Source organism: Equus quagga, chromosome 17, assembly GCF_021613505.1.
Source record: "Equus quagga isolate Etosha38 chromosome 17, UCLA_HA_Equagga_1.0, whole genome shotgun sequence".
NCBI classification, from domain to species: Eukaryota; Metazoa; Chordata; class Mammalia; order Perissodactyla; family Equidae; genus Equus; species Equus quagga.
In genome coordinates, this window is record NC_060283.1 from 38,840,730 (window position 1) to 38,866,921 (window position 26,192).

At 41.6% G+C, this 26,192-nt stretch overlaps 1 protein-coding gene across 3 annotated transcripts in view; it reads left to right on the top strand.

The window, feature by feature from the left end:
* USP40 (ubiquitin specific peptidase 40) overlaps window positions 1-26,192 on the top strand; it is a 73,464-nt gene that overhangs the window by 44,987 nt on the left and 2,285 nt on the right. Inside the window, exons 18-28 of one of the 3 annotated variants that reach the window (XM_046643259.1) lie at window positions 175-261; window positions 3,963-3,999; window positions 5,671-5,735; window positions 7,816-7,890; window positions 10,565-10,691; window positions 13,117-13,211; window positions 14,563-14,681; window positions 17,960-18,025; window positions 20,572-20,782; window positions 20,921-21,016; window positions 24,667-24,761. In XM_046643259.1, coding sequence (XP_046499215.1) covers window positions 175-261; window positions 3,963-3,999; window positions 5,671-5,735; window positions 7,816-7,890; window positions 10,565-10,691; window positions 13,117-13,211; window positions 14,563-14,681; window positions 17,960-18,025; window positions 20,572-20,782; window positions 20,921-21,016; window positions 24,667-24,761 — 1,073 coding nt within the window. Of the gene's footprint in view, window positions 1-174; window positions 262-3,962; window positions 4,000-5,670; window positions 5,736-7,815; window positions 7,891-10,564; window positions 10,692-13,116; window positions 13,212-14,562; window positions 14,682-17,959; window positions 18,751-20,571; window positions 20,783-20,920; window positions 21,017-24,666; window positions 24,762-26,192 lie in introns of those variants that run through there. The other 2 variants (XM_046643261.1, XM_046643260.1) reach the window with 2 other exon arrangements.

The following is a 26,192-nucleotide window of genomic DNA, read 5'->3' on the forward strand; positions in this document are numbered from 1 at the left end:
ATGCAGCACCTTACATTTCTAGGTAGTGGAGATTGTTGTTTAAATTGTAACATTAAATTACTCAGTGTAGTCTTGTTTTTACATAATTTGAGATTTTTCTTTTTTGGAAGTAATACATTTATAGAATTTTAAAGTTCAGATTAAATTGTATTCATACTTCTGTCTCGATGTTAGCTGTTCCTGTTTTTCGCCGTGGGGAGTGATGTTCAGCCTGGGACAGAGATGGAGATCATAGTAGAAGAAACGCTATCTGTGAGAGATGTAAGTAATTTTACTTTTTGGGGGGAGAGGTCTGTAGGTGTTTGGTATGGGGAGCAGTGGTAACCTGTGTTAGGATTTTGAGGTCCTAAGGCTGGGGTTTGCATAACACACTTTAAAGAATTCTGTGTACTCACTAAAAGAGTAGTTTTGGGAGTTTGAAAATTGGTGAACCAACTGGAATTTTTTTTAAAAGATTACTATTATTTTCTGATCATCAGTGATACTGGTTTATGTAGAAATTTGGGGTATATAGAAATGGATCAAAAGAAAATATTAAAACCACTCATAATCCCTTATCTCACTAATATTAACATTTTGGTATATTTCCTTCTGGTGTTTTTACTTTATATACACACATAATCACACACATAGGTATAAATGTTTGTGTGTATGTGATAAAGCAAACAATTATGTTGGTGTCACTGAGCACTGGGGCTTTCATGTTGGAAAATGGAGAAACAGATAACATCAGCGTGGTTAAGTAAAGCCTGTACTCCTGAATTTGAATTAGAAGGATCAGAATGGACTTGACGTATTTTTTCTTAAAAAAATTCTTTTTCTAGCTCTGTCCCCTGAAACAGGAACGACCACCAACCTGGTAGTAGTAATAAGCACCCCAGCACCCAGATTGTGATCACTAAATAACCGTTTCCTACTAGAAGGCAACAGGGTTTCTTGGAGTAATGGCTGATTCTGTATCTAGGTCAGGAAAGCATAAGATGAGCCTAGAACGTCCTGTCAGAACAGAAGGCAGTGAAACTAGCAAAGATCACTGGGGCTGACAGAGACTCAGGAGCCAGTTTGAAGAGGCTCCCGCTAGTCAAAGATGAGACACTTTGAACCTCAGTTGGAATAACAAGGAAAATTGATCGGTATGCATACATAAAATCTGTGAGTTCATAATGATCCTAAAAGTTACCTATAGTGGGTGCTAAGGAAGCAGCAAGGAAAGAATCAGCATTTATCTTGTTTTTCTTTTGCAGTCTATACCACAGGGTAACCAAATAGATAATGAGAAGGGTTTTTCTTAGACATATCACAGTTTTTCAACTCCTAATGCCTTAATGGATCTAGGCAATGATCCTGAAAGACTACTGACAACTCAGAAACAGCAACAGCCAGACATTGTAGAAGTTCGAAACAATGCCCGTGCTCTTCTTGCCAAAAACCCAAACTGGACCTGAGTCTGCTGAGGCCTCTAGGTTTGAGTACCAGGTTATCAGTACAGCGCACGGAGGGATGTGTTAGATGCACCACAGGCCTGCATCAGCACAGTCTCGAAGTGGAGAACTCCTCTTCAAGAAATCAGTTGCAGAATGAGGAAGCCTGAAGGTTAAAAGAGGCTTAGGAGAAATAGCAAGCAGGTGCAATGGATGGACTTGATTTGGCCCTTGATTCAAACCAAAAGAACTTTAGTAATAGTTTAAGAGAAAGTAGGGAAATTTGAACACTGACTGGATATTTATTATTAAGGAATTCTTAATTTTTTTAGATGTTACGGTTTTAGGGTTATGTTTTTTAGAAGAATCTTTATCTTTTAGAGATGAGTACTAAATATTTTCCCAGTTTTTCATTTACCTTTTAACTTTAGTGTGTTTTAATTTCAAAGAAAACAGCACAGAACTTTTCAAAGGAATAATGTGTATGTCTTTCTGTTCTCTCTTGAACCCGTTGTAAGCTGGCTTGTCCTTGCCACAGTCCTGAACCACCTCTCGTCAAGGCCATCAGTGGACTCCATGTTGCTGTGCCCCATGAGCACCTCAGTTTGCTGTTTCCTCTTCTCTCTACCCCATGAGCACCTTTGTGCTCACTTCTTAGACTGGACCTCCCCCCAGAACTCCATACCTGTATATCCAGCTGCTACTTGGTTGTCTGATAGTCATCTCAAATGATAACACACCCACGATGGAACCCCTGATTTTCTCTCTCATACGGACTTCACTCACATTGTCTTCTTCAGTTATGGTGGCTCCATTTTTCTACTTACTTAGGCCAAAAACCTCCGAGTCATCCTTGATTCTTTTCTTTCTTACTTCACATCCAGTTTTTCAGCAAATCCTTTTGGTTCTACCATCAAGATTTATCAAGGATCTGACCACACTTTATTCCTTCCATTGCTGTCACCCTGGTCATCTCTCTTCTGTATTATTCCAGCAGCTTCCTAACTGATCTCCTTTCTTCCAGCCTGGCCCTCCCAGGACCTGTTCTTACAAAGTTGAGTGATCCTTTGAGGTGTAAGTCAGATCGTCACCCTCAACTCACCACCACCCTCCTGTGCTTTCTCATCTCACTCAGAGTGAGAGCCAGCAGCCCTGAGTGACCCTGCAAGGCCCTGTGGGATCTGGCCCTCTGCTATCTTGTTTTGAAAAACCTCCAGCTCCTCTTGCCTTTCACTCTACTCCAGCCACATTGGCCTCCGTGCTGTTCCTCAAACAGGCCCTTACACTGGCTGTTTTCTCTGCCTAGTTCACAGTCAAGTGCAATGCTCCATCCTTTGTTTTCCTTAAATAGTGGAAGCCTTTAAGACTGCAGTTTTCTTTGAATATGGCTGTGATCCTATTCCCTATGTTTTAATATATTGTGTTCTCATTGTCATCATTTTCTAAACTATCTTTAGTTATATTTTAAAGTCTTTTTTATTTTTAATCATACAAGTAATTGTGGATTTATTCTTAGTTTTTAAACTTCATGAGGGGCTAAAAGTCCCCTTTGGTCACCAGCGCATTCCCTTCCCTTCCCCAGAAGTCACTACTGTCACGGGATGATAGACTCTTACCCACATCGGCACAGCGTGCGTCCTTCCGTACCTTTGCCTTGCGTATGCCAGCTTGCGGATGTGTACCTATGTACGCAAATGAAGAGCTGGACTTGTTTGTGTGGTTTCTTTGAAATCATAATGGGCTCATGCTGCATGTGTTATGCTAGAACTTTGTTCCACTTACAATATTTTTAAGACCAGTACAAATTAAATCGATTTTATCCTTTTAATTGTTTTAAGACCTTTCATGGTTTATTGTTCCCCTGTTAGTGGATACCTTGGTGGTTTACATTTTTCTCTTATTCTAAGCAGTACAGCAGTGATCATCCTAATTCTTGCTCCCTTCTGCTCTAGTATAGTATAAATCAAATTGTATTTACTCTTTTGTCCTAGACTTATTTAAGAATTTTTTTCCCCTCAAGAAGTTGGGAGTTTTTAATTACTGTTTTATGTAGACTTGTGTTTATCATCTCTCATTTGTTGCATTGTGCCCTGAGATAACAGCTTGCCCAGGTCTTTCCTCGTGAGTTTATATGTGACCAGTTCTGTCTCCTGGGTGCTAAGTAAGGGCTACTCTCCTTTTACAGGATTCAGAGTGTGATGTGTGTCTCTGAGATCAGCCTCATTAACCATGTCTGGTCAGCAATACGATGGGTCCTCAGTAGGGAGTCATGCTGCCGACATGGAAGCGGGTGAACAAACTGGGACGAAGTTCTGGTTGCAAACGCCGGAACTGTTTTCCCCTCCTGAGTTGGCCCCACCTAGCTCTTAGGAAGGAGAGCTGACTTAATCACCCTCTTAATTATGTGTAACTATGCTTATCTATTTGACAATTATTAAATGTAATCAGACTCATATAGGCCCAGGATCCAAAATGGGTGTTTCTCTCAATACTGTAACTCTGAAACAGAAAGCAAGTGAACATTTTTTTTTTTTTTTACAGTGTTTAAAGATAATGCTGGAGAAATCTGGCCTACTAGGTAAGTACAGACCATAATGATGCATAATCTTATCCACTTCCTTTCCTTCTAATAAATAATCTATAAACCTAATAAAAATTTCAGACTTTTTTTTCTCCAGGGTAGTCAGTTACACTTTACATTTCTATATGTTTGTAATGGGTTCTTGCAGTTCTTGTTGGTGAGCTAAAAAGAAAACTAGTTGTAGGTTAGCCTGCCACTTGGGAGAGAGACCCTGGGTAGGACCCAACGAAAGGGCAGAGGACGCAGAGTTTATGCCCTCTGGAATTACCCAGGTCTTTCACTGGTTCATTTTCTTGTTTAACCTCATTGATTCAGAATTTCAGCGGATTGTGTTTCACGCCAGTATTTCTATATTATAGATTAGGGAATGTAATATGAATGAAAAAAATAAATCCAGAATGTCTTGAAGTGGCCACACAGACGGAATCATGTCACTGAGCTTGCTGAGGCGTCTCACTGCTTTCTTTGGAGCACTTTGCCATTCTCAGGCTTCGTTCACCTGGAAGCCTGTGGCTCCGTTATCTGAAAGGGCAGTGAACACGCTCTGGGTCACTCTTCTAGGAGCTTAGGGCAGCGTGTCGTTTCATCTCCACGACAGTCCTCCCTGCAGGGGTCATCACCTGGCCCCATTTTACAGATGACAAGACAGGCTGCAAATGTTTAGAGGCTCAGCCAGAGCCAGCTGTACATTTATACGTTCCTGTATCCATCATACAGCAAAGCCACGTCTCTCTGATTTCAGAACCCGAGTTCTTTCCACCATGCTGTGCTATGAAGTAGTGGTGTTCAGTTTTAACTTACTGGTGTTTTCTTTTTTTTAATGTACTTAGATTAAGTTAAACATTGGGATAACTCTTACTGCATTTAAAACTAGAACTAATGACAAAAGAAGGTTTGTAAAGAACAGTATTGGGATTCAAAACCTGTGGCCTGTACAGGATAAATGTGAGATCTGTTCCTTTGGCCGTAGCTTCTTTTGGTGGGTGGAGCAGTTGACTGTTTATAAGACATTGCTATGTTTTTTTAATAACCAGGGTTTCTAACTTTTGCTCCGCTCATCTCCTCCTCCACAAAAAAATTCTCATTTCATCAGTGTAGGAAGTGTGCTGAAAAACTAGAAATCTAATTAAAAACTATTTAACATTTATAAATGTTCACTTATACTACATTAAAATGCTGTTCCAAAAGCACTGTTTTTTGTTAGCTTAACTGCTAATTGAATAGGAACAGTTTTGTTGTACACGTCATCAGTTGCTGAGTGATGTTAGCAGGTACTTTCAGCCAAGACAGTGAAATAAAACTCAACTCCATAATGATTTTAGAAGGGAATCTATGCTTATGAGTATATGTACATGTACTTGTACTCATGTATGATTTATACATATGATTTATACATATTTTACATGTACATGTAAATAATAAAGGTATAATGTAGAAATTATAATAGTAGCAAATGTTACTTTTATTTGCAAATATACAATTCTTGATGGAAGAGAGGAAATTAACCAAATTGGGGAAACAACTTAATTTTTTTCATGCTCTTGGAGAGATAATTTAGTTGAAAAATTAGTTAATAATTATTAGGTCAAACCCCATTTGATATTCCAGACAAAATCTTAAAACATATTCTTCTGAATTTTTTTCATCTTGATTTTGATTCCTTCATAGGAGACGCATGGCATTTACGAAAAATGGATTGGTGCTATGAAGCTGGGGAGCCTTTATGTGACGAAGTAAGAGTATTTCTAAACATTTTATTCTTAAAAATGGTTGTGTTGATTTTGTATTTTCATACAGGATACCTACCCCACTCATGTGAATAAATTCTAGAAAAAGCTTCAGGTTTTTTTTATGATACCAAAATCTATCTATGGGTTTACTTTCACTTTTTACTATAGTTTTCTCGTAGAGTCAGGGAAACTCTGGCGAAGTGGGGTGTCTGTAACATTTGTGTTAAGTCCTCTTTTGATGAGAGAGTGTGTCCCTAGGAATAGTAGTTCTCATTAGGAGACGGAGAACTTCAAAGAACAGAAGACATCTGAACTAATGAAAGAATTTGCAGATACACTGAATTTTGAAACCTCAATGTTTTAATCTCAGAATTCTCTGTAAGTTAATGATGGCAGAATTCATCTTACCAACCAGTCACTTAGGCTCTGATGCAGACTACATCTCTGGATCCAGCCAAGCTCTTAGGGTAGCCTTAGGCACAGTTTTATCACAGGAGAGTTGGAATCTGGTTAGTCTTCTTGTTGATCCAAATAGCGTCAGACACCCCAGTCCAAACCCATGGCCTTAGAAGTAGACCCCAAATGAAGCTTTGAGAGAAGGCTTAGACAGTTGTTGTCAGCAGCCCACTTCTCCCCTCTTTATCTGGTGCTTTCTGTTCAGTAATAGACAGTGGCATTGAACATCAGCAGAGGTTGATTGAAGCGGGTGTCGTGGGGCCTTCCCCTGGGACACTCTGCTGCATAGCAGTCAGTTGCAATATAGAGAGGCCCCTCCTGAGCCTTGGCCAGGAATTTGACTGTCCAGAGTAAGAAGTGGACCTCAAAGAATCTTCAGGACATACAGTTTGGATGTCAGAAGAGTCTGTCTAGTCAAATGGTTTCTGCAGTTTTTTCTCTATTAATTCCCCCGTCGGTATCAAACCGTTCCCCTAAGAGCAAACTCATTACCCTCAAAACTGACTCCTCTTCCCAGATTTTGCTGTCTTTCCCATCCTGATCTTTTGCAGCCTGAAATGGGGCTTACACTGCTTACCTGCCATCTCTTATATTTGGTCTCGGCCTTCCAAGGCCTGTCGGTTTTTCCACTCCTCTGCTAACCATTCCCGCTGCTGGCCTCCTGGTTCAAACCTTTTTTTTTTTTTGCCTCACCTAAATTACTGCAGCTGGCTTCCCTCAGCTCAGGTGTTCCTCTCTTTGCTGTGTTATGCATATAGCAGCCAGATTGATCTTTAAAAACCCCTTCTTAGGGGCCGGCCCCGTGGCCCAGTGGTTAAGTTCGCGTGTTCTGCTTCAGCAGCTCAGGGTTTCACTGGTTTGGATCCTGGCTGTGGACATGGCACTGCCCCTCAGGCCATGCTGGGGTGGCGCCCCACATGCCACAACCAGAAGGACCCACAACTAAAGTATACAACTATGTACTGGGAGGATTTGGGGAGGAAAAAGCAGAAAGAAAAAAAAGATTGGCAATAGTTGTTAGCTCAGGTGCCAATCTTTAAAAAAAAAAAAAGCCTTCTCAGAAGTCTTGAGTGGCTTTTTTCAAAGCCGCTGAAAACCCCTTTTTTTCTATTCCACATCCCTTCAATCCGTGACCACCCTTCCAATCCAGTTTTCTCTCCTGTTACTCTCCAACTGCTGCTCCCCACCCTAATCACTCTAGCTCTTTGCTCGTCCCCAGAACAAGCCATACTTATTCTTGACTTAACCGTGACTCTCCCTGTTCGTTCCAGGAGAGACTCATTCCGCTTCCTCTGGCTTTCCTCTGGCTTTCCAAATCCAGCCCATCCTTTTAGGCTCACCTAAGATTTCATCTTATGTAAATCCATCTCTCATCATTTCTCACCTCACCCATCTCCCTTCCTCTAACCTTTTATGATACTTACAGTTCATACCCCATAATTTAATACATAATGATTTACTGTTTTATAGTCTTAGCTTATTTCCTGTCTCTTCAATATCTGCTTTATTATTCCTTTATTTGTTTCTTGAAAGGGTAGTAGAGGCATAGGGTTTAAAAAAAAAGATCCAGTGGTCTGTTTGTCCCTTTCAGAAGTCATAAGTGACAAAAAGGAATTTGTTTTCCCAGGATGCAACACTGAAAGAGCTTACGATATGTTCTGGAGATACTTTGCTTTTAATTGAAGGAAAACTTCCTCCTCTGGTAAGATTTTGCTTCTAATCAGACATTTTGTAGATAACAGTTACTGTTTTCTGATTACAAAGACGATATATTCTCATTGTGTGAAAATGGGCAAATACAGACAATCATACAGAGTAGAGAACTTAACTCAAGATCCTACCAGTCAGACAGCTCCCATATTTTACAGCTTTATATATTTCCTTCCTATAAAATCAGTTGTATGTACAATTTTATTTCCTACCCTTTATATTTAATTTTTTAACCTGACCATAAAATCCAAAAACAGTCATTACATCCAATGTATGACTTACCACAGTTTACTTCACCTGTACCCCATTATTGGAAGTTGAGCTTGTTTTACATTTTTTGTTCTTACAAATAGTACTTAAATATAAATCCTTAAGATAGTTCTAAACATGGAATTAACAAGTCAAAGGGTATGAACTTTTTCAAGACTCGCTGCTGTGTATTGACAAATTGTTTTCCCAAAGAATTGTACCAAATTTACAGTCCTAGCAGCAGTAACTGAGAGGGCTCATTTCACTGCTTTCATAAACACTGCTTATTATCACTTTTTAAAACCATTATTATAGGGTTTTTTTAATGTAGATAGGTGTAAAGATGAAAACCAAAAAATGACCCAAAATTCCAGCATTCAGATAACCATTTGCTGATGAATGGAAAATTGAAACAGCAGAAGGCTATGAATGAACAACAAAAATTTCTCCCATAGCTTTCTCCCAAGAAAGAATCACAACTGACTTGTTTTTCCTTATATACCCTTCCAAGAAAAAAATTATGCCTATTTATATGTTGACTGTAAATATGTGCATATCCTTTTTAAAGTTTGCATAAAGGGGATCATATTCTATACATTGTTTTACACCTCTTGTTGTTTTTTTGTTTGTTTTTATTCACTTAATATCTCTTGAGGATCTCCTCATGTAAACACAAACAGACCTACCTTATTCTTTTCCATGACTTCATAGAATTCTATTGTGTTTTCTACCATGCTCTTTAAAGTTAATTTTTGAATTGGTGGTACTCGTGATACAAAATTCAAAGTGTATACAAAGCTGGGCCAGGAAGTAGTGTCCCTCCCGTCTCCGAGCCACTCGGTGTCCTCCCTCCACAGGCAGCCAGCTTCCTCTCTTTCCTTCCAGAGTTCTGTGCTTTTTAATGTAGACACACACGCTCTCACACGGATGTGTGTCTACATATGTAGCACATATATATACATATGCATATATATACACACATATTTTTTCTTTTTATTTATACAAAAGATTATGTGCTAGACACCCTATTCTGTAGCTAAGTTTTTCCATTAATGTTTTATCTCCATATATATACTGTATCAGCACGCATAAAGGTATCTCATTCTCTTTGATGGCTATGTAATATTCCATTGTATGGAGGTACCATAATTTATTTAACCAGTCCCTTTCCAGAGAAGACTTAGGTTGTTTCCAGTCTTTTGTTGATAGAAAATAACACTGCAAAAAATATCATGTATGTGCCGTTTTGCATGTATATATCTACAGGATAAATTCCTAGAGCTGAAATTGCTTTGTCAAAAGTTATGGCAGACCATAATGTAACCAGTCTTCTACAGAGAGACCTTTAGATTGGTTCAGGGTTTTGCTACGTATTAGCCATAAACAACTCGCAGTAACTGTCCTTGCATCTATGGCTTTGCATGTTTGGGCTAGGGTATCAGAAGGTGAATTCCCAACCGTGGAGTGGCTGGGTCAGAGGGCTTGGGCATGTTAAATTTTGAGAGTGCCAAATTACTCTCCAAACACTTTGCAGCAGTTTATACTCCTGCCACCAATTTATGAGAGTTCAAGTTTACTTGTATTTTTACCAATATAGAATATTATTAGACTTTCTAGTTTTTGACAGACTGATAGGTGAAAAAGTAGAATTTTATTGTTCTGATTTATATTTATTTATTCAATTAAATAGAGGTTGAGTATTTGTTGATCTTCACCAATTGGATAAAAAGGAGAAATCTCATTTTAATACTCATTTCTTGAACTATATATTTTAAATATTTTTCTTTTTTTTTTTTTTTTACCTTCTCATCATCTACTGTTGGAAACTGAGCACTGTGACAACAACATCTTTCATCCTTTAATAAATCTTTTACAGCTTCTTTACTAACTGAAAAAAAGGGGTGGGGAAGAACCTGTTAAGTTAGTAAAACTGAAATTACACAGATCTGTTTAAGGAAAGAGGCTTATTCATGTAGTTTGTCTACAGGAATCCAGCTGAGCTCAGCAGGTTGTTGCTTCTCTGTAAAGTTCTTTCAGGAATTTGATCAATGGAAACTGCTTGTAAGTGGCACGTGGTGCAGGTGGTGCTCTTACAGAACCTGGAAAGATTTGTATAGCTTGTTCTGTCAAATATTTTGTTACTTTGTTCGTATTTTTCATTTATTGGAGCTACTAAGATACTTCTAAACAAAGAACATTTAGTCCCAGTCATCCCAAAGACTGATTTTTATGATTTTAAACTTTTGATTGTAAAAACAATAAACAAGTGTAATATATGGCAATTAGTACATCTAAAAGGAAAAATAATAAATTCAGAAACATTTCCTGTTGTCAAGATGTTTCTCTCTATGGAAGTGGAAGTGGAAGTTCACTTAATCTGTGTGTATCACAGCAGTTAGACATGCTCCATTCTTCAGGGTTTCCTGACGGTGCCCATCTGGTGGTACCAGCCTCAGCATCCCTCGGGTCACTGGAAGAGTCATCAGGACCGGAGGAACTGTACCCCTTCTCAAGGTGGGATCTGGAGAGCTATTTCCTCCCAAGGTGAGAACAGAACGGAATTGCAGTAGCCAACGGGTCATAAAGAAAAGTAAAATGCTTCTGCTCTGAAGGCAACTGAAATATATATTTTAAAAGATGTAAGTTTGAAAATCAAAACCTATTTATTCCATAAGTCATTCCATCATAATAACACCATCTATTTTTTTTTTTTAAAGAATGTATTTTTCCTTTTTCTCCCCAAAGCACCCCAGTACACAGTTGTGTATTTTTAGTTGTGGGTCCTTCTAGTTGTGGCATGTGGGATGCCGCCTCAGCATGGCCTGATGAGCGGTGCCATGTCTGTCCCCAGGATCCAAACTGGCAAAACCCTGGGCCGCCGAAGCAGAGTGCGCGAACTTAACCACTTGGCCACGGGGCCGGCCCCTCACCATCTATTTTTAACCAGTGCTTTGTAACCTCTATAAAGTACTGTGACTATATTTATCTATATTATATTAATATATTAAATTTTTTAAAGGAATTTTTATATATCGTCTCTGAAAAGCCACATGACAACAGAATAGCAGCCCCGTTGATTACAATAAACTACCATACCACGGCTTAAATCATTGACAGTGACTTCACTGCAGCCCCCAGGGCAGAGAGGCGGGGCTGGAGTCCATACCCTGCACAGCTCCCGTTCTCTCTGCCGCTGCCACCACATCCCCAGGAACCGCTTCAAGGGCGTCCCCCGCATCTCAGCGACTTCTGAGAAGAGACGCAGAGTGTAAACATATTGTTTTAGTCTGAGTTGCTTCTCCACAGACGAAATGCAGCACACACATTGTGATGAGCAAGAAGTCACTAGCAGTGACTTTGAATTGCCACTGTAAAAAGTGGATTTCCACTTCATTATTTAAAAAAACGCAAATTAATCTCCTTTGTAACTATAAAGAGAATATATTTTTAGTAGGACCAATTTTTTTTCTTTTTATCATGCTTTACTTAATTCTTTAGCTTTTTTTTTAGTTTCTGGAAGTATTATATCATATATTTACATTTCTTTTTATCTTTCAAACCTCAGTACTGAAATTAATATAAACAAGTCAAATTCTTACCTCCTTACTCTTTGAAGTTAGGGTTATATGTGGAGAGCAATAAAATATTCTGTGTTGAATTAGCTATGAAATTGGCATTGTTATTTTTCAGTTGTATTATATTAGATTTAACTAATTCTAAAACTGCTTTGATAGAATAATTACATGTAGAGTTGGATACAAACTTCAAAAGCATGTTTAATGAGTGTGTTTCTCCATGAATGTAAAAAAACAGGTTCATTTTTTGGTAATCCTTCTGTTATCACAACGTATGAGAAACATTTTTCATTCCTGAGAGTTTCCTGAAAGTGTCTAATAGCTTGGAGTGTCCTTAAGACACAGGAAGAACCTCTCCTGAAGAGAGCCTTTTCACTTAATTTCCTTATAATCTAATTTCCTATTATGTATTAGCAATATGCCCAGCAATAAACGAAGACATTTAATTAGAGCAAAAATGAGTGAAATTATTCTGAATTTTGAATTTAGTTACCATGTTTTATAATCCAGAGTTTTAGGTGAGAGAGCATTCTGTTTTTCTCCTTTTTAAGCAAATATAGAAAGGCCTTCTTACTGTCAAGGATTCCTTCAGTCCATAAACATTTGCTGTGTGGCACCCACTATACCAGGCCCTGGAGAGATGAACAAGCTAGATGGCCTGCCCTCTCTTGAAAATCATGTTCTTTGGGGGAGACAGATTAGGGAAAAAAAATACACATATAGGGGCTGGCCCAGTGGTGTAGGGCTTAAGTTCACATACTCCATTTCGGCAGCCCAGGGTTCACAGGTTCGGATCCTGGCCACAAACCTATACACAGCTCATCAAGCCATGCTGTGGCAGTATCCCACATACAAAGTAGAGGAAGATTGGCACAGATGTCGGCTTAGGGACAATCTTCCTCAGGCAAAAAGATGATGATTGGCAATGGGTGTTAGCTCGAGGACCATCTTCCTCACCAAGAAAAAAAAAAAAGCATATACGCACACACACAAAAGAGTAACAAGTTGGGATAAGTGTTATGAGAAAAAGAAACAGAAAGGTAATATAAAGAATAAGGACAGAGTATCCCACCAGCAAAGTCCTCTTTGAGGAAGGAGAGCGTATGGAAAAGAGCATTCTATGTGCACAGCACAGGTGTAAAATTCCTCAAACCAATTATAGTGAGAAAACCATGGTTTGTGCCAACAGCATACTCCCTGCCTGCTGATTTACCAGGCGGAGCTTCCTCCCTTCTGAAGTCGGGAGGGAGCTAATTTGAGGAATTCAGATTACGAGTTTCTTGGACGGAATTGTACTGAAACTATTTAGGATATCAAAACATGGCACGTATTTCAGAAATATGAAGTAGATACATTGAAAGCCCCTGTCAGACATCTGGCTCTGTCCTTCACAGGTGCTCCTGGTGACGCACATGCAGAAGTCTCCCTCCACTACTTGGGAGACATTGACATCTCAGAAGATGCCACCTTGATGGAGCTGAAGTCTCAGGTCAGACTTCCTCCTGCAGCATGCCTTAGTGGTGATCTGGCTTCTTCCAGTGAGATATTAATATGTTCTTCTATTTCCTTTTCCCTCAATTACAGTCTGTTCTGATAGGGCATTTGTTATATGCCATGTTCAGCGGTAAGTACCCAGCAGGCGACATGCATATGGCTCAGACGCTCCCTGGTATTTGTTTCTGCCAATTGCCCTTGTGGCTTTCATTTGTCCCTACTCTGACAGGCATGCTGTGCTTTCATTTGAATATATCCTCAGTGACTTGCGGCTTACGTTCATTTTGATTTTTTAGGGAAACATGATTTATTGAAACATTTGTAAAGCATTCACTTTACCCGTTTATTTACATCGTTTTTGTATCATTGTGATCCATGTGTTAAATGTTGTTAGTTAAAAGACATGTTAACAGTTTCCCAGGAGGTCAGAATATCAGCTTTATGTCAGGATGTCAAACTAGATATTGAATTGTGTTCTTATACATTAACATTCATAGAGAAAGAGTGTTTTGTCCAAATGGAAAGGCTGGATTGAATACATCACGCAGTGCTTAAGAAGCATGTCACTGTTGTTGGACTGAAATGAACGTCCCTTCTTCCTCTTAAAGGAAAAAGTGTGGGGGCATTTAATACAAATATCAGTCAGTAATATCTGACTTTTCCTGTGTGTCCTCAATGTATGAAGTAATCTGCCTCAAAAAATAGCAAATGATCTTATTTTTGTGAGAACAAAAGGCAAGACACTTTTTTCTTTCTTGTGTTGGATTAAAATATACACAACTGCTGCTTTAGGTAATAAATGGATGAATATTGGCCATTTTATATACTACAACCTAAATATATAAATGGTTATCTACCCCCACAGAATTAGCACAGCAGTTTAGGCCCTGCGGTTGGATCTGCAGATTTTGAAGTATTTCAAAATCAAAAGTCCTGTCCTTGACAGAGCGTGCAGTATTGAGGAATTTCATTAGCAGTGGTGGCAGTTAGAGATGAGTCCCTTGCTTTTATTAGAGCAGCCTGCGTTCTTGTGAGTTATACTCAGAAGTTAATTTTAAAGTTTCATTTCCTAAAATGTAGTGATTAAAAAAGGGGTTTTGGCTGAGACTTAGAAATGGAAAATTCATTTGTCCCTCAGGCTGATTTCAGTAGACAGGAATACAAAAATGACTCAGGATTAATTTCATTTAAGAGCTATTCCTTTGATTTTCTTGAATAGATTTTACCATTACTCGAGATACTGTTGCCCTCAGATGTCATTGTGTAGTGCTTCATTTTTTCCTAAAGCAGTGTATTTTTAAGAGTACTTTTTCAAACCATTGGAGAAATGTCTGTTTCCTTTCTAGGCCATGACCTTGCCCTCCTTCTCGGAGTTTGTCATCCCATCCCCAGCCTTCCTCAGAGCCTGGACGGTGGAAAGTAAGCGCCCCAGCAGGCTCTTACGAGCTGACCAGCAGCAGCTCAAGTAGGTTTCTCCGTGAACACCCCGTCTTCCCTTCCTGCACCGCTGGGGTGCTGAGTGGGGGTGGGCTGAGCGACAAGTCAGATGATAAAGAAAGCCTGTTCCTGGTAGTTCTGCATTTGTCAGTTGGATGACACTTTTTATCATAAATTAAACTCTGGGACAACTTCACTTTTCCATATTAAGTATGAATGTAGCTTCTTGTTTTTACTGTGCTCCAGATACTATGAGCGAAATTTTGAGTGTTGTTTTTTCCTCCAGCTTTATTGAGATATAACTGACATATAACGCTGTGTAAGTTTAAGGTGTGCAACATGTTGATATGCTTCCATATTGCAAAATAATGACCGCCGTAGCACTAGCTGACACCTGCGTCATGTCACATCATTACCACTTCCTTTGTGCTGAGAACACGTCAGATCTTCTCTCTTAGCAACTTTGAACTCTGTAATATTGTATTATTAATTGTAATCACTGTGCTGTATGTTAGATCCCCAGAACTTACTCATCTTATAGCTGGAAGTTTGTACTCTTTGACGACCGTCTCCCCTTTCCTCCACCCCCAGCCCTGGCAACCGTCATTCTAGTCTTGGCTTCTCTGAGTTTGGCTTTCTTAGAGTCCACATATAAGTGATATCGTACAGTGTTTGTCTTTCTCTGTCTGAGGGCATTGTGCTAAGTGAAATAAGTCAAAGTCCATCTGTGCTGTCGCAAACTCTAGTTTGTCCTTTCTCATGGCTGAATAATATTCCATTGTGTATATATCCTACATCATTATCCCTTCATCCGTTGAAGGACACAAGGATTGTTTTTGTGTATTGGCTATTGTGAATAATGCTGCTCTGAACGTGAGAATGCAGATATCTCTTCAATGTCCTGTCTTCATTTCCTCTGGATATATACCGAGAAGTGAGATTCCTGGATCATATGGTAGTTCCATTCTTAATTTTTTGAGGAACCTCCATACTGTTTTCCAGAGGTGGCTGCACCAATTTACATTCCCACCAACAGTGCACAAGGGTGCCCTTCTCTCTGCATCCTCACCAACACTTGTTATCTCTTATCTTTTTGGTGATAGCCATTCTAACAGGTGTGAGGGAATATCTCGTTGTGGTTTTCATTTGTCTTTCCCTAAAGAATTGTGATGGTGAGCACCTTTTCATGTACCTCTTGGCCATTTGTTTGTCTATTCTGTTCCTGTGCCCATTTTTTAGTCAGATTAGTTGGTTTTTTTGCTATTGATTTGTATGAGTTCTTTATATATTTTGGATTAATCCCTTATCGGATGTATGATTTGCAAATATTTTCTTCCATTCTGTAGATTGCCTTTTCATTTTGTTGATGGTTTCTTTGCTGTGCAAAAGCTTTTTAGTTTGATGTAGTTCTGTTTGTTTATTTTTGCTTTTGTTAAAACTTTTTTTGGTGTCAAATCCAAAAACTCATTGTCAAGACCAATGTCAAGGAGCCACCCACTGTGTATTCTTGTAGGAGTGTTATGGTTTGGGTCCCACGTTCAAGTCTTCAATCCATTTTGAGTTGATTTGGGGTATGGTGTAAGATAAGGGTCCAGTTTCATTCTTCTGCATGTGGCTGTCCAGTTTTCCCAGCACCGTGTATTGAAGAGCTGTCTTTTCCCTATTACAATAGGGAAATATTCTTGGCTCCTTTGTTGTAAATGAATTAACCATATATGCATGAGTTTATTTCTGGGCTCTCTATTCTACCCATTGATGTATGTGTCTGTTCTTATGCTAGTAGCATACTGTTTTTATTACTAAAGCTTTATAATATAGTTTGAAATCAGGAAGCGTGATGCCTCCAGCTTGTTCTTCTTTCTCAAGATTACTTTGGCTATTCAGGGTCTTTTGTGGTTCCATACAAATTTTAGGATTGGTTTTTCTGTTTCTGTGGGAAAATGCTATTGAAATTTTGATGGGAATTGCATTGATTGTCTAGATCACTTCGGGTGGTGTGGACATTTTAATGATGTTGATTCTTCCACTCCAAGCACATGGAGTATCTTTCCATCTATTTGCGTCGTCTCGGTTCCTTCGTGGTAGTCTCACAGTCGTCAGTGTACAGGTCCTTCACCTCCTCGGCTAATGTATTCCTGACTATTTTCATTCTTCCTGATGCTTTTGTCAATGGGACTGTTTTCGTAATTTCTCTTCCTGACAGTTCCTTGTTAGTGTATGAAGCACAGCTGATTTTTGTGTATTGATTTTTTCTCTTGCAGCTTTACTGAATTAGTTTAACAGCTTTTTGATGGCGTCTTTAGGGTTTTCGATATATAATATCCTGTCAGCTGCAAATAGAGACAGTTTTCCTCCTTTCTAACTTAGATGCCTTTATTTCTTGTTCAGTTGCTCTGGCTAAGACTTCCAATACTATGTTGAGTAAGAGTGGTGACAGTGGGCATCCTTGTCTTATTCCTAGTTTTAGAGGAGAAGCTTTCAGATTTCCACCATTCATATGATGTTAGCTGTGGGCGTGTCATATGTGGCCTTTATTTTGTTGAGTTGTTTCCTCTATATCCAGTTCATTGAGAGTTTTTATCATGAAAGGATGCTGAATTTTGTCAAATGCTTTTTTTGCATCTATTGAGATGATCATGATTTTTATCCCTTATTTTGTTAATGTGGTATATCACATTGATTGGTCTGCAGCTATTGACCGATCCTTGTATCTCTGGAATGAATCCCCCTTGATCATGGTGCATGACCTTGTTAATGTACTGTTGAACTCAGTTTGCTAATATTTTGTTGAGGATTTTTGCATCTATGTTTATCAGGAATATTGGCCTGTAACTTTCTTTTCTTGTAGTGTCCTTGTCTGGTTTTGGTATCAGGGTAATGCTGACCTCATAAAATAAGTTTGAAAGTGTTCCTTCCTATTTTTTGGAAGAGTTTGAGAAGGGTTGGTATTAATTCTTTAAATGTTTGGTAGAATTCCCCAGTGAAACCATCTGGTCCTGGACTTTTCTTTGTTGGGAGGTTTTTGATCACTGAGTCAGTCACATTACTAGTGATTGGTCTATTCACATTTTCTAGTTCTTACTGATTCAGTCTTGGTAGGTTGTATGTTTCTAGGAATTTTTATCCATTTCTCCTAGGTTGTCCACTTTGTTGGGGTATATTTATTCATAGTAGTCTCTTAAATTTTGAATGTTCTTATACAGTATAATCTTTTGCTTAAGAAAAAAGCTTAAAATTGGCAAAAAATATTTGTACAAAATTAAATGATATGTTAACTCAATATTATTTTCTTTCATTTCTTATCAGGGAATATAAACTGGGCAGGAGAACTGAGATCTGCTTAGAGCCCCTTCAGAAAGAAGAAAACTTGGGGTAAGACCTCTCCCTACGCATACAGGTTAGACATGTGTGTCTTACCACGGTGGAGAGTTCATGTCTTTAAAAATGTAAAAACTTAATAGTAAATTATGTTTTCACTGCTTTTCTGAGTGGTCTGGCAACTTAAAACAGATTGTTTTCAAGAAATGTATTTCTGTGTCTGGTATCTAGAACTTGGAAGTCATTTTTCCACGAAAACAGTGAGACTTTTCCAGTAAGTCTCAAATGCACATTGATCTTGAAGGGTAAGCAAGATGCTCATCCCTAGCTCTTATCGATGCGTTGGGATGGTCTGTTGTCAAACTGATGTGTAATAGCACCTGTCATTCTGCCCCCTTAAAGTCCTGATTTTTTCATCCTGACACCCCCAGTACATCTTTGTGGAATTGTCCATTACTGCGTGTCTCCCACTCCCCGAGTATAAGCTTTGTGAGAGCAAGTGCTGTGTTCTTTGGTCACCGCCATATCCCCGGTACCTAGCACAGGCGTGTGTCCTAGTCAACAACTGGGTATTGAATAAAGAAGTACCTCAGAGTCGTCTACAGTCAAACCTTCCTGTTCTTTTTGTCATTATAGGAAAATCTTTTATACGAGTTTTGGGGCCGGCCCGGTGGTGCAGTGGTTAAGTTCGCACGTTCTACTTTGGCAGCCCGGGGTTCACAGGTTGGGATCCCGGGTGCGGACATGGCGCCACTTGGCAAAAGCCATGCTGTGGACGGTGTCCCACATATAAAGTAGAAGAAGATGGGCACAGATGTTAGCTCAGGGCCAGCCTTCCTCAGCAAAAAGAGGAGGATTAGCGGCAGTTAGCTCAGGGCTAATCTTCCTCAAAAAAAAAGACGACTGTTTTGTATCACCAAATATTATGATTCTTTCTATGTAATATGATGTGAACATCATTCTTGTTGTCAGCCTGTTGGACAGTAACTCTAACAGCACTCCTTCAGCCCTCTCGAGCCTTCATTTAATCGCATCGCTCTTATAAAAATGCATTCTTCATGCAGAGTGTATTACCAGGAGTAGTTTCCTGGAGGGGAATTTTTGGATCAGATGGTATGGACATTTTAAACCTCTTAAAATAATGTGGAATTCCTTTCCAGGTAAGTTAATACCAATTTGTATTCCCACAGACAGTGTTCGTGAGTATTTACTTCCCCTCACCCCCACACACGCATTGCGTATTTTCCTTGTTTGGCTGTTGCTAAGTTGAGAAATGAGAAATGGTCACCTTGTCTCATTTGCTTCAAGGCTTTGGTTGCTAGTAAGATTGGGCATTTTTTCAAAGGCTTATGAGCCATTTGTATTTTGTGAGTGTGTGAATTATTTCAAACATTTTGCCTGTTTTTGTAATGGGGTCTTAGAAAAGAGTCTAATCTGTATGAGCTCTTTCAATAACAACGATACTGACCCTTTGTCACGTGTGTTGTAAGCGGTGTCCTTTGAAGGCCGTGCTGTGCGCTTACTTAGACCCCTTCCCTGTTGGCTCTTCTGTCCTTGACCGGCCTCCAGAGCTCTCTTGCTCTCCTCAGTGGGGCCTCTGGTCCCTCCTCGTCCTCCCCGCCCCAGCCCCTGTCACCTCCTCGCAGCTGCACTGCCTGCGCTCACCACCCTGCCTGTGCTCTGGCCTCACTGCCTCAGCTCCGGGCCTTCCGCTCCGCTACCCGACGCGGCCTTCCCCTGAGGGAGGGGCAGTCTCTCCAGGCCCTTCTGGCGCACAGCCTCCTCCTCTCCCCTCTCAGCTCCCGGTGCACGAGGCCTGCGCTCTCCCTCTTTCCTCCGCTTGTTCTTTTTCTCCCCTTGGGTCACTCTTTCTCTTTGGTAAAAACACCAGATATCACAGAAATAAGCATTTAAAATCACTTGTTGTCTCACCTCCTAAAATGCCATTTCTCTCCTCTCTGCCTCCCAGTTCTCATCTGTAGTTTTACTTCCTGTCCTGTCACAATCCCGACCTCTCTGAGAGGTTCTCTTCTCTTCCTCCAAGGACCTGCTGTCCACGCTCTTCTCCAGCCAGGGCCTCTTTTACTCTCGCAGCTGCAGCTGTCATCTCGGCGCCTCCAGCGCCTCTCTTCCCACCTCTCACCCCTGGCTGCCCACACCAGCTCAGAGTTTCAGCACCTACGGTAGCTTCACAGCTCTGGCGCTGATGCCAGCCTTTCCCAGGGAGTCGCCATGGCTGGGACCTTAGGCCGGTTGACCCCTCCCCTTCACCCCCATAGTGTCACCCGGCCCAGCCCTGTAGCTCTGCCTCCTGACTTCCCTCCGTGCCCGCCAGGAAGGTTCCTCCACCACCTTCAGCTGCCTCCCCAGGGGATTCTGCTGTGGGCTAGAATGAGAGTTTCGCCTCTCATCTGGGTCAGGATTGCAGGAAATCGAAGTAGAAAAGAGGATTTCCCACTAGTATTCAGAGTTTAGGGGAGATCTCCTTATAAAAACCAGAGGAGTCGGAGGCAAAGTTTTGCCCATCTTGGCCCCCACAGTTACTGCAAAGTTCCATCTTGTTTGTTTTAAATCTGACCTTTGATTGCTTTCTGATGCAGCCCCCAGGACGTGCTGCTGAGGACGCAGATGCGCCTCCCTGGCGAGAGGGCATACGCCCTGCCCATGGACATGGTGTGGGATGCTGTCCGAGGCTGGACTGCTGGCTCCCTGAGGCAGCGAGTTGCTGATTTCTATTCTCTTCCTGTGGAAAAAATTGAAATTGCCAAATACTTTCCTGAAAAGTTTGAATGGCTTCCAATATCTAGCTGGGTAAAGTTGTGGGGCTTTCTCAGATTGGGCCTTACTGGCATAGTGAATAGATTAATTATAATTTTTCACAGATAGGGAATTTAGTAAGAATTTGAGGTTGAGTTTTCTTTCTTTAAGATGCTTGATTTTTTTTAATAGAACCAGCAAATTACTAAGAGGAAAAAGAAGAAAAAGCAAGATAATTTGCAGGGGGCGCCTTATCACTTGAAAGATGGCGATACTATTGGTGTTAAGGTAAGTTATTTAATAACAAATATACCACTTTGACAAAACACCAGGATCAAATGATTTTATAGAGAAGTTTTATCAAATCTTAAAGGGACAGATAATCCTATTTTATGTAAATTTTTTTAGAGAATGGAAAAAGAAAAAGAAGGAAAGCCAAACAACTCGTTGTAGGAGGCCAGTAGAACGTCAGTACCCAAACCCTGCTTAGGGTCTGACTTGCAGGAAAATGCTCTGTGGTGTTATCAGCAGGTGTGGGTCTGCGAGTTCCAGGAGGGCCTGTCAGGTCGGGAAGTCTCCTTGTACCCCCAGTTTGCTCCAGGTTCTTTTTTTAAAATCATGATTTTAAAATCATGGATGTTTAATATTAAAGTTAAATATGCACTGGATGTTTAATGTTAAATTTTATTCTATGCTTTTTCTGTGTCTGTTGAATTAGCCATATGGTTTTTCTTCTTTAATCTGGTAGGTACATAGATTCCTGACACTGGGCCATCCTCGCGCTCCTTGGACAAACCTTTGTTGTCATGTAGCAACAATTTTGTATTAAAGATTAATAATTTTAATCCTTAATATAAGAATTAAAGATTATTAATGTATTAATTATTAAATCAGTAACTTAATATCAGTAATTTTATATGAGGGAATAAGCATTCTCTTAATCACTACTTCTATTCAGCATTATACTAATCAATGTGGCCAAGGTAATATACCGCTCCTCCTCCCAAAGAAAGGTAAATAAAAATTGAAAGCGAGGTAAAGAAATTCTAAAAAGAAAAAATAAAACTGTTCTTCCATGCAGTTTTTCTATAAAGGAGATTCAGGAGACTACAGATCAGCCGATAAGTTAAGAGAGTTCAGAAGATGATAAGATCAGTCTACAAGGTCCCTAGGAATACATCCAACGAAAAGACTGATGAGACCTTTCTGGAGCGGTGAATCTTGAGCTGTATTAAAGCTTCGTCTAGATGCAGAGCCATATCATGTTCTTGGAAGGAGAGCCCCATAGTGAAGACAGCAGTTCCTCCCACGGCTCTAAGTTCAGTGTCATTCCAGTGGATAACCATATAGATTAGATTAAAGACGGAAAAGTCACATGGAAGAGCAAAGGGCCAGAGAGCTAAGGTATTTTTCAAGAACAAGGTCAGGGTACTTGCCTTACCAAGTGATAAGACTGATTATACAGCTGTGTCACTTTGGGACAGGGTTGACAAATAGGATTGGAATAGAGAGCCCCAAAACAGAATCACATATAGAAGGACACTTGACAGGTATTCGAGGCAACATTGAACATGGATTATTCAATAAATGGTGCTGGGAGAAGTGGTTATCCATATAGGAAAAATTGTAGTCATAATTCCGATTTCATTTTCACAGAGAGTCCCCAAATTTATGTAAGCTTTAGGCCCTATAAAATCTGTATCCACCTCTGCTCATGCCATATACAGCAATCAACAGGAAGACTGAAATGTGAAAAGCAGTGATTTTCAACCGTTAGAAGAAAAGGTGGAGGATTTCTTAAAATAAGCAACAAAAAACACAAACCATAAAGGATGGATAAATTTGACTACGTTAAAAGTAAAAAATTTTGTTCATCAAAGAAACCATAAAAAGTGAAAAGACAAGCCACAAACAAGGAAAGATATATGCAACAATATAACTAGCAAGGATTGTTATCCAGAATATGTCAAATACTCCCGCAACCCAGCTGCAGAAAGATCACCCGATAAGGGAGAAATCGGCAGAGTGACGGGCAGTTCTCAGAAGAGAGACTAAATGGCCAGTAAGCAGATGGGAAGGCAGCGAGTGCCCGGTGACCAGGACCTGGGAGATGAAGCGGCGAACGACCATTTCAACCCAGACCCTCGGAACCCACACCCCTAGCAGTGGGAGTGCAAATTGGCACAGCCACACTGAAGAGCAGTTGCAGTTTTTAGTAAAGTAAAAGATGCCTATGTAATAGATCCAAGCAAGTCATTCCACTCCTGGATGCACACCCTGGACGCCTCACACATGTGGGGAGACGTACAGAGACGTTCACTGAAGCACTGTTGGTGATCGTGTAAACTGGAAAGAACTCAAATGACTCTTAGAAAGGGGACAGATCAAATGGAAACAGAAGTATCGATAGAATGGCATAGAACGCAGCAGTTCAAACAAAGGAGCCGCAGCCACACAGGTCAATGTGAACGTGCCTCCGCGTGTTCACTGTTGAAAAAGAAAACGAAGTCACAGGATGGTCATTTGTGGAAAGTGTACAACCATGAAGATGCTGAGGGTCACGTTCCCTTGTAGTGATCGAGGGAGACAGGCGGGAGCAACAGCATCAGACTCGACGTAGTGCCCTCCTCTAGTGGGGGAGGGACATGGACAGATTCTTAGGTTTTTTCCTTGAAAGATAAAAATGAAGTAAAGATGGTAAAAGGTTAATATTATTGATAGCTAACTTTCACTGGGCATTTTATTATCTGCCAGCACCATCCACGTGTCCCTTTAACTCTGTTTCTCCTCATGACAACCGTAGGAAGCAGGTGCCATGTTAAGATGAGGAGGATGAGGTGCGGGGAGGTTATGGGACTGGTGTGCCCGTGGATCTGTGTCCAGGCGTGCGCTCGACTGCCGTGCCGCACCGCCTGTGCCCTCGCCTGTGCACCCTGAGAACGTGCTGTCTGTCCCTCAGCTCCATATCTACTCTTATTTTGTAATGTTTCACAATTTTTAAATAGCATATCAAGCACAACTTACTGGAATAAACATTATCAAGTGTTTATCATGCACCATTTATTGGAATGGAGATTATAACGCTTGTTACAGCAGTTTTCTCTCCTGAGACTGGAGAAGGAGCAAAACCCGCCTGCGGCTGTCCGTTTGCTCCTGGTCGCCGAGAGCTCTAGTCACAGCACACGGGACTCGCTGCAGTGCTCCCAAATCTGCACTTGGGGACGTGGCCAGTGGCCTGGGGAGTCCATAACCCAGGCCTGGCAAGCCTCAGAACTCTCTCTGGCATACAGCTCCTCCCTAGGATGTTTTCGCAGGGTCAGCGCTGGCTTAGTTAACGCTCGCTGAGACATGCCTGTGGGCCGCTGAAGGAGAAGCCAGTGTTTGCGGTAAATAATATTGGCACATGGAACCGACTGCACGTAGTGGGAAGGAGGCAGCCTTGGTCCCTCAGGAGGACGTATGGAGCATCCTGTATTTGTGAAGCACTCCGGTACAGCTTCGGGGACCTGCCCAGGAGCTGGAAGCCCCGGGCCTTTCAGAAGCTCTCGGGGTAGCTGTAGAGCTGTGTGGGTGAGAACAGTTGGACAGACTTTGGAGAACAGACAGCCATGTCTCTAGTCCGCGGTGAGAGCTGTGTGATCGCTCAGCTGGCCGTGTCTCCCTCCAGAGCCCTCTGCCCGGCTCGCTTGGGCGGCACGCGGGTGAGGGCGAAGGCCAGAGGGCTGCAGAGTGATCCCGCCTCAGGCTCTTCCCGTCACTCGCTTCATTGGTCTTCACCAAGCGCTAGAGTGTGGTGTGTCCATTATTATGTTACTAATCTAGATGATGTACATTTGCATGTCTCCTCTTGTCAATTTAGGTAATTTTTACACAGCTCTTTGAAGTGTAGGCTAAAAAAATGTCTGAAAACATTGCTCATTGATTATTTTGAAATGTAGAATCTCCTGGCTGAAGATGATGATGATTTCAGTACAGTCACGGATGACATTGGAAAAGAAAAACAGAAACAGCTGGCTCTGGGCAAAAGGAAAAGGTAATACCAGGCTTCTCACTCATGTGACAGATTCCGCTGGGAACCTCTGCCGCGCTCTGCTCTTGCTGGGAGCTCTTGATTAGGGCTTAGTACTCTCCTTATACAAAAGTGTGCTTTGTGAAGAAATAGTGCTGTGGAATTCTCCTCTGTCCCCTGCAGTGTCCATGTTCTTTAGGATACCTGCTAAGAGGGCTTTCTGTGGAACCTGTGAAGGAAATGTGGTACCCGAACTCATCAGGAGGCAGCCTCGGCGCGTGCCCGGGTCTCATCCTCTCCCCTCCTTGTGAGCTCTGCTTGCTCCTCTCTCCCCGTATGTAACCGCTCCCCATCTTCTGGGTCTTTCCTTCAGACACCAGCATCCTCAGGTCTCAGTCATCTGAAAACAGGAGCTTTCCCGATCATATGTGCCATTGCAGCTGCTTCCTTGCTGCTGTCACCTGCCCGTGGCTCACTCCTCCTCTCAGTTCCCTCCAGGGAGTTGCCTGGCTGCTAACCCACAGATGCTTCCCCTCCCTTCTCCGCCCTGCTTGCTCGTCCCTCTGCAGGAAGCTCCCCCCCTGCCTGGTTCCTCCTACCTCCCAGCTCCTTCCCCAGCCATCTTCCAGGGTTGGTGTCGTCCTGCTCTCTGATCACTCTGCCCGCTCTACCCCAGTCACCTCACCTTGGGTGGACTCAGTCCTCTCTCTCCTATACACAGTCTGGCTTGCTTGCTCTTGGCCTCCAGACCACATACACCCTCCAGAATTTCCTGGAACATCCCACCAGAACCAGTACTTCAAACTCCATGTGCCTGAACCTGACTCTCACTGCGTGGTCCATGTCGTCACCCCAACACAGGCCATACCAGAGACGCCATGGTCATCCTTATCTGCTCCCCACTTCCGGTCTCATTGCCTTGCTCGTTCCTCAGTCAGCCTTTCCCCCGTTCTCGGCGCTCTGGCTGGCTGGGTGTTCTTTTCTCTCCTGAGTTGCTGCAGCAGCTTCTGATGTAGCTGCCTGCCCAGTTAGCCCCTGCTTGCCTCCTCATCGTCATTTCCCAGCCCCTCAGGGGGCCAAAGCAAGCAGTACAAGGGAGTAAGGGCCGAGGTGGTGGTGGCGTTACCCAATGTGCGTTAACTGTAACGGCTCATGGAGCTGGACGTTTAAGATTTGTGCATCTGTGAATGTTATACTTTGATTCAGAAAGCAGAGAAGGGAAGCTTGCTCTGCGGTGAAATGTTTTCCCTTGGCAGATTGGGAAGGACCTGGGCCTGCCCCACCATGTGGGCGGGGCCTGGGGACCCGTGGGCCCACACATGGCGGTGGGGGACTGAGGGCCTCCGATGGGGTGGTTTGGAAGGAGCTGTCAGAATTGCAAACCCACATCCCTGTGGCCTGTTCCAACTTGACCCCTAAAAGTTGGAGTGACCTGTAGAGTCACTCCAAACCCCT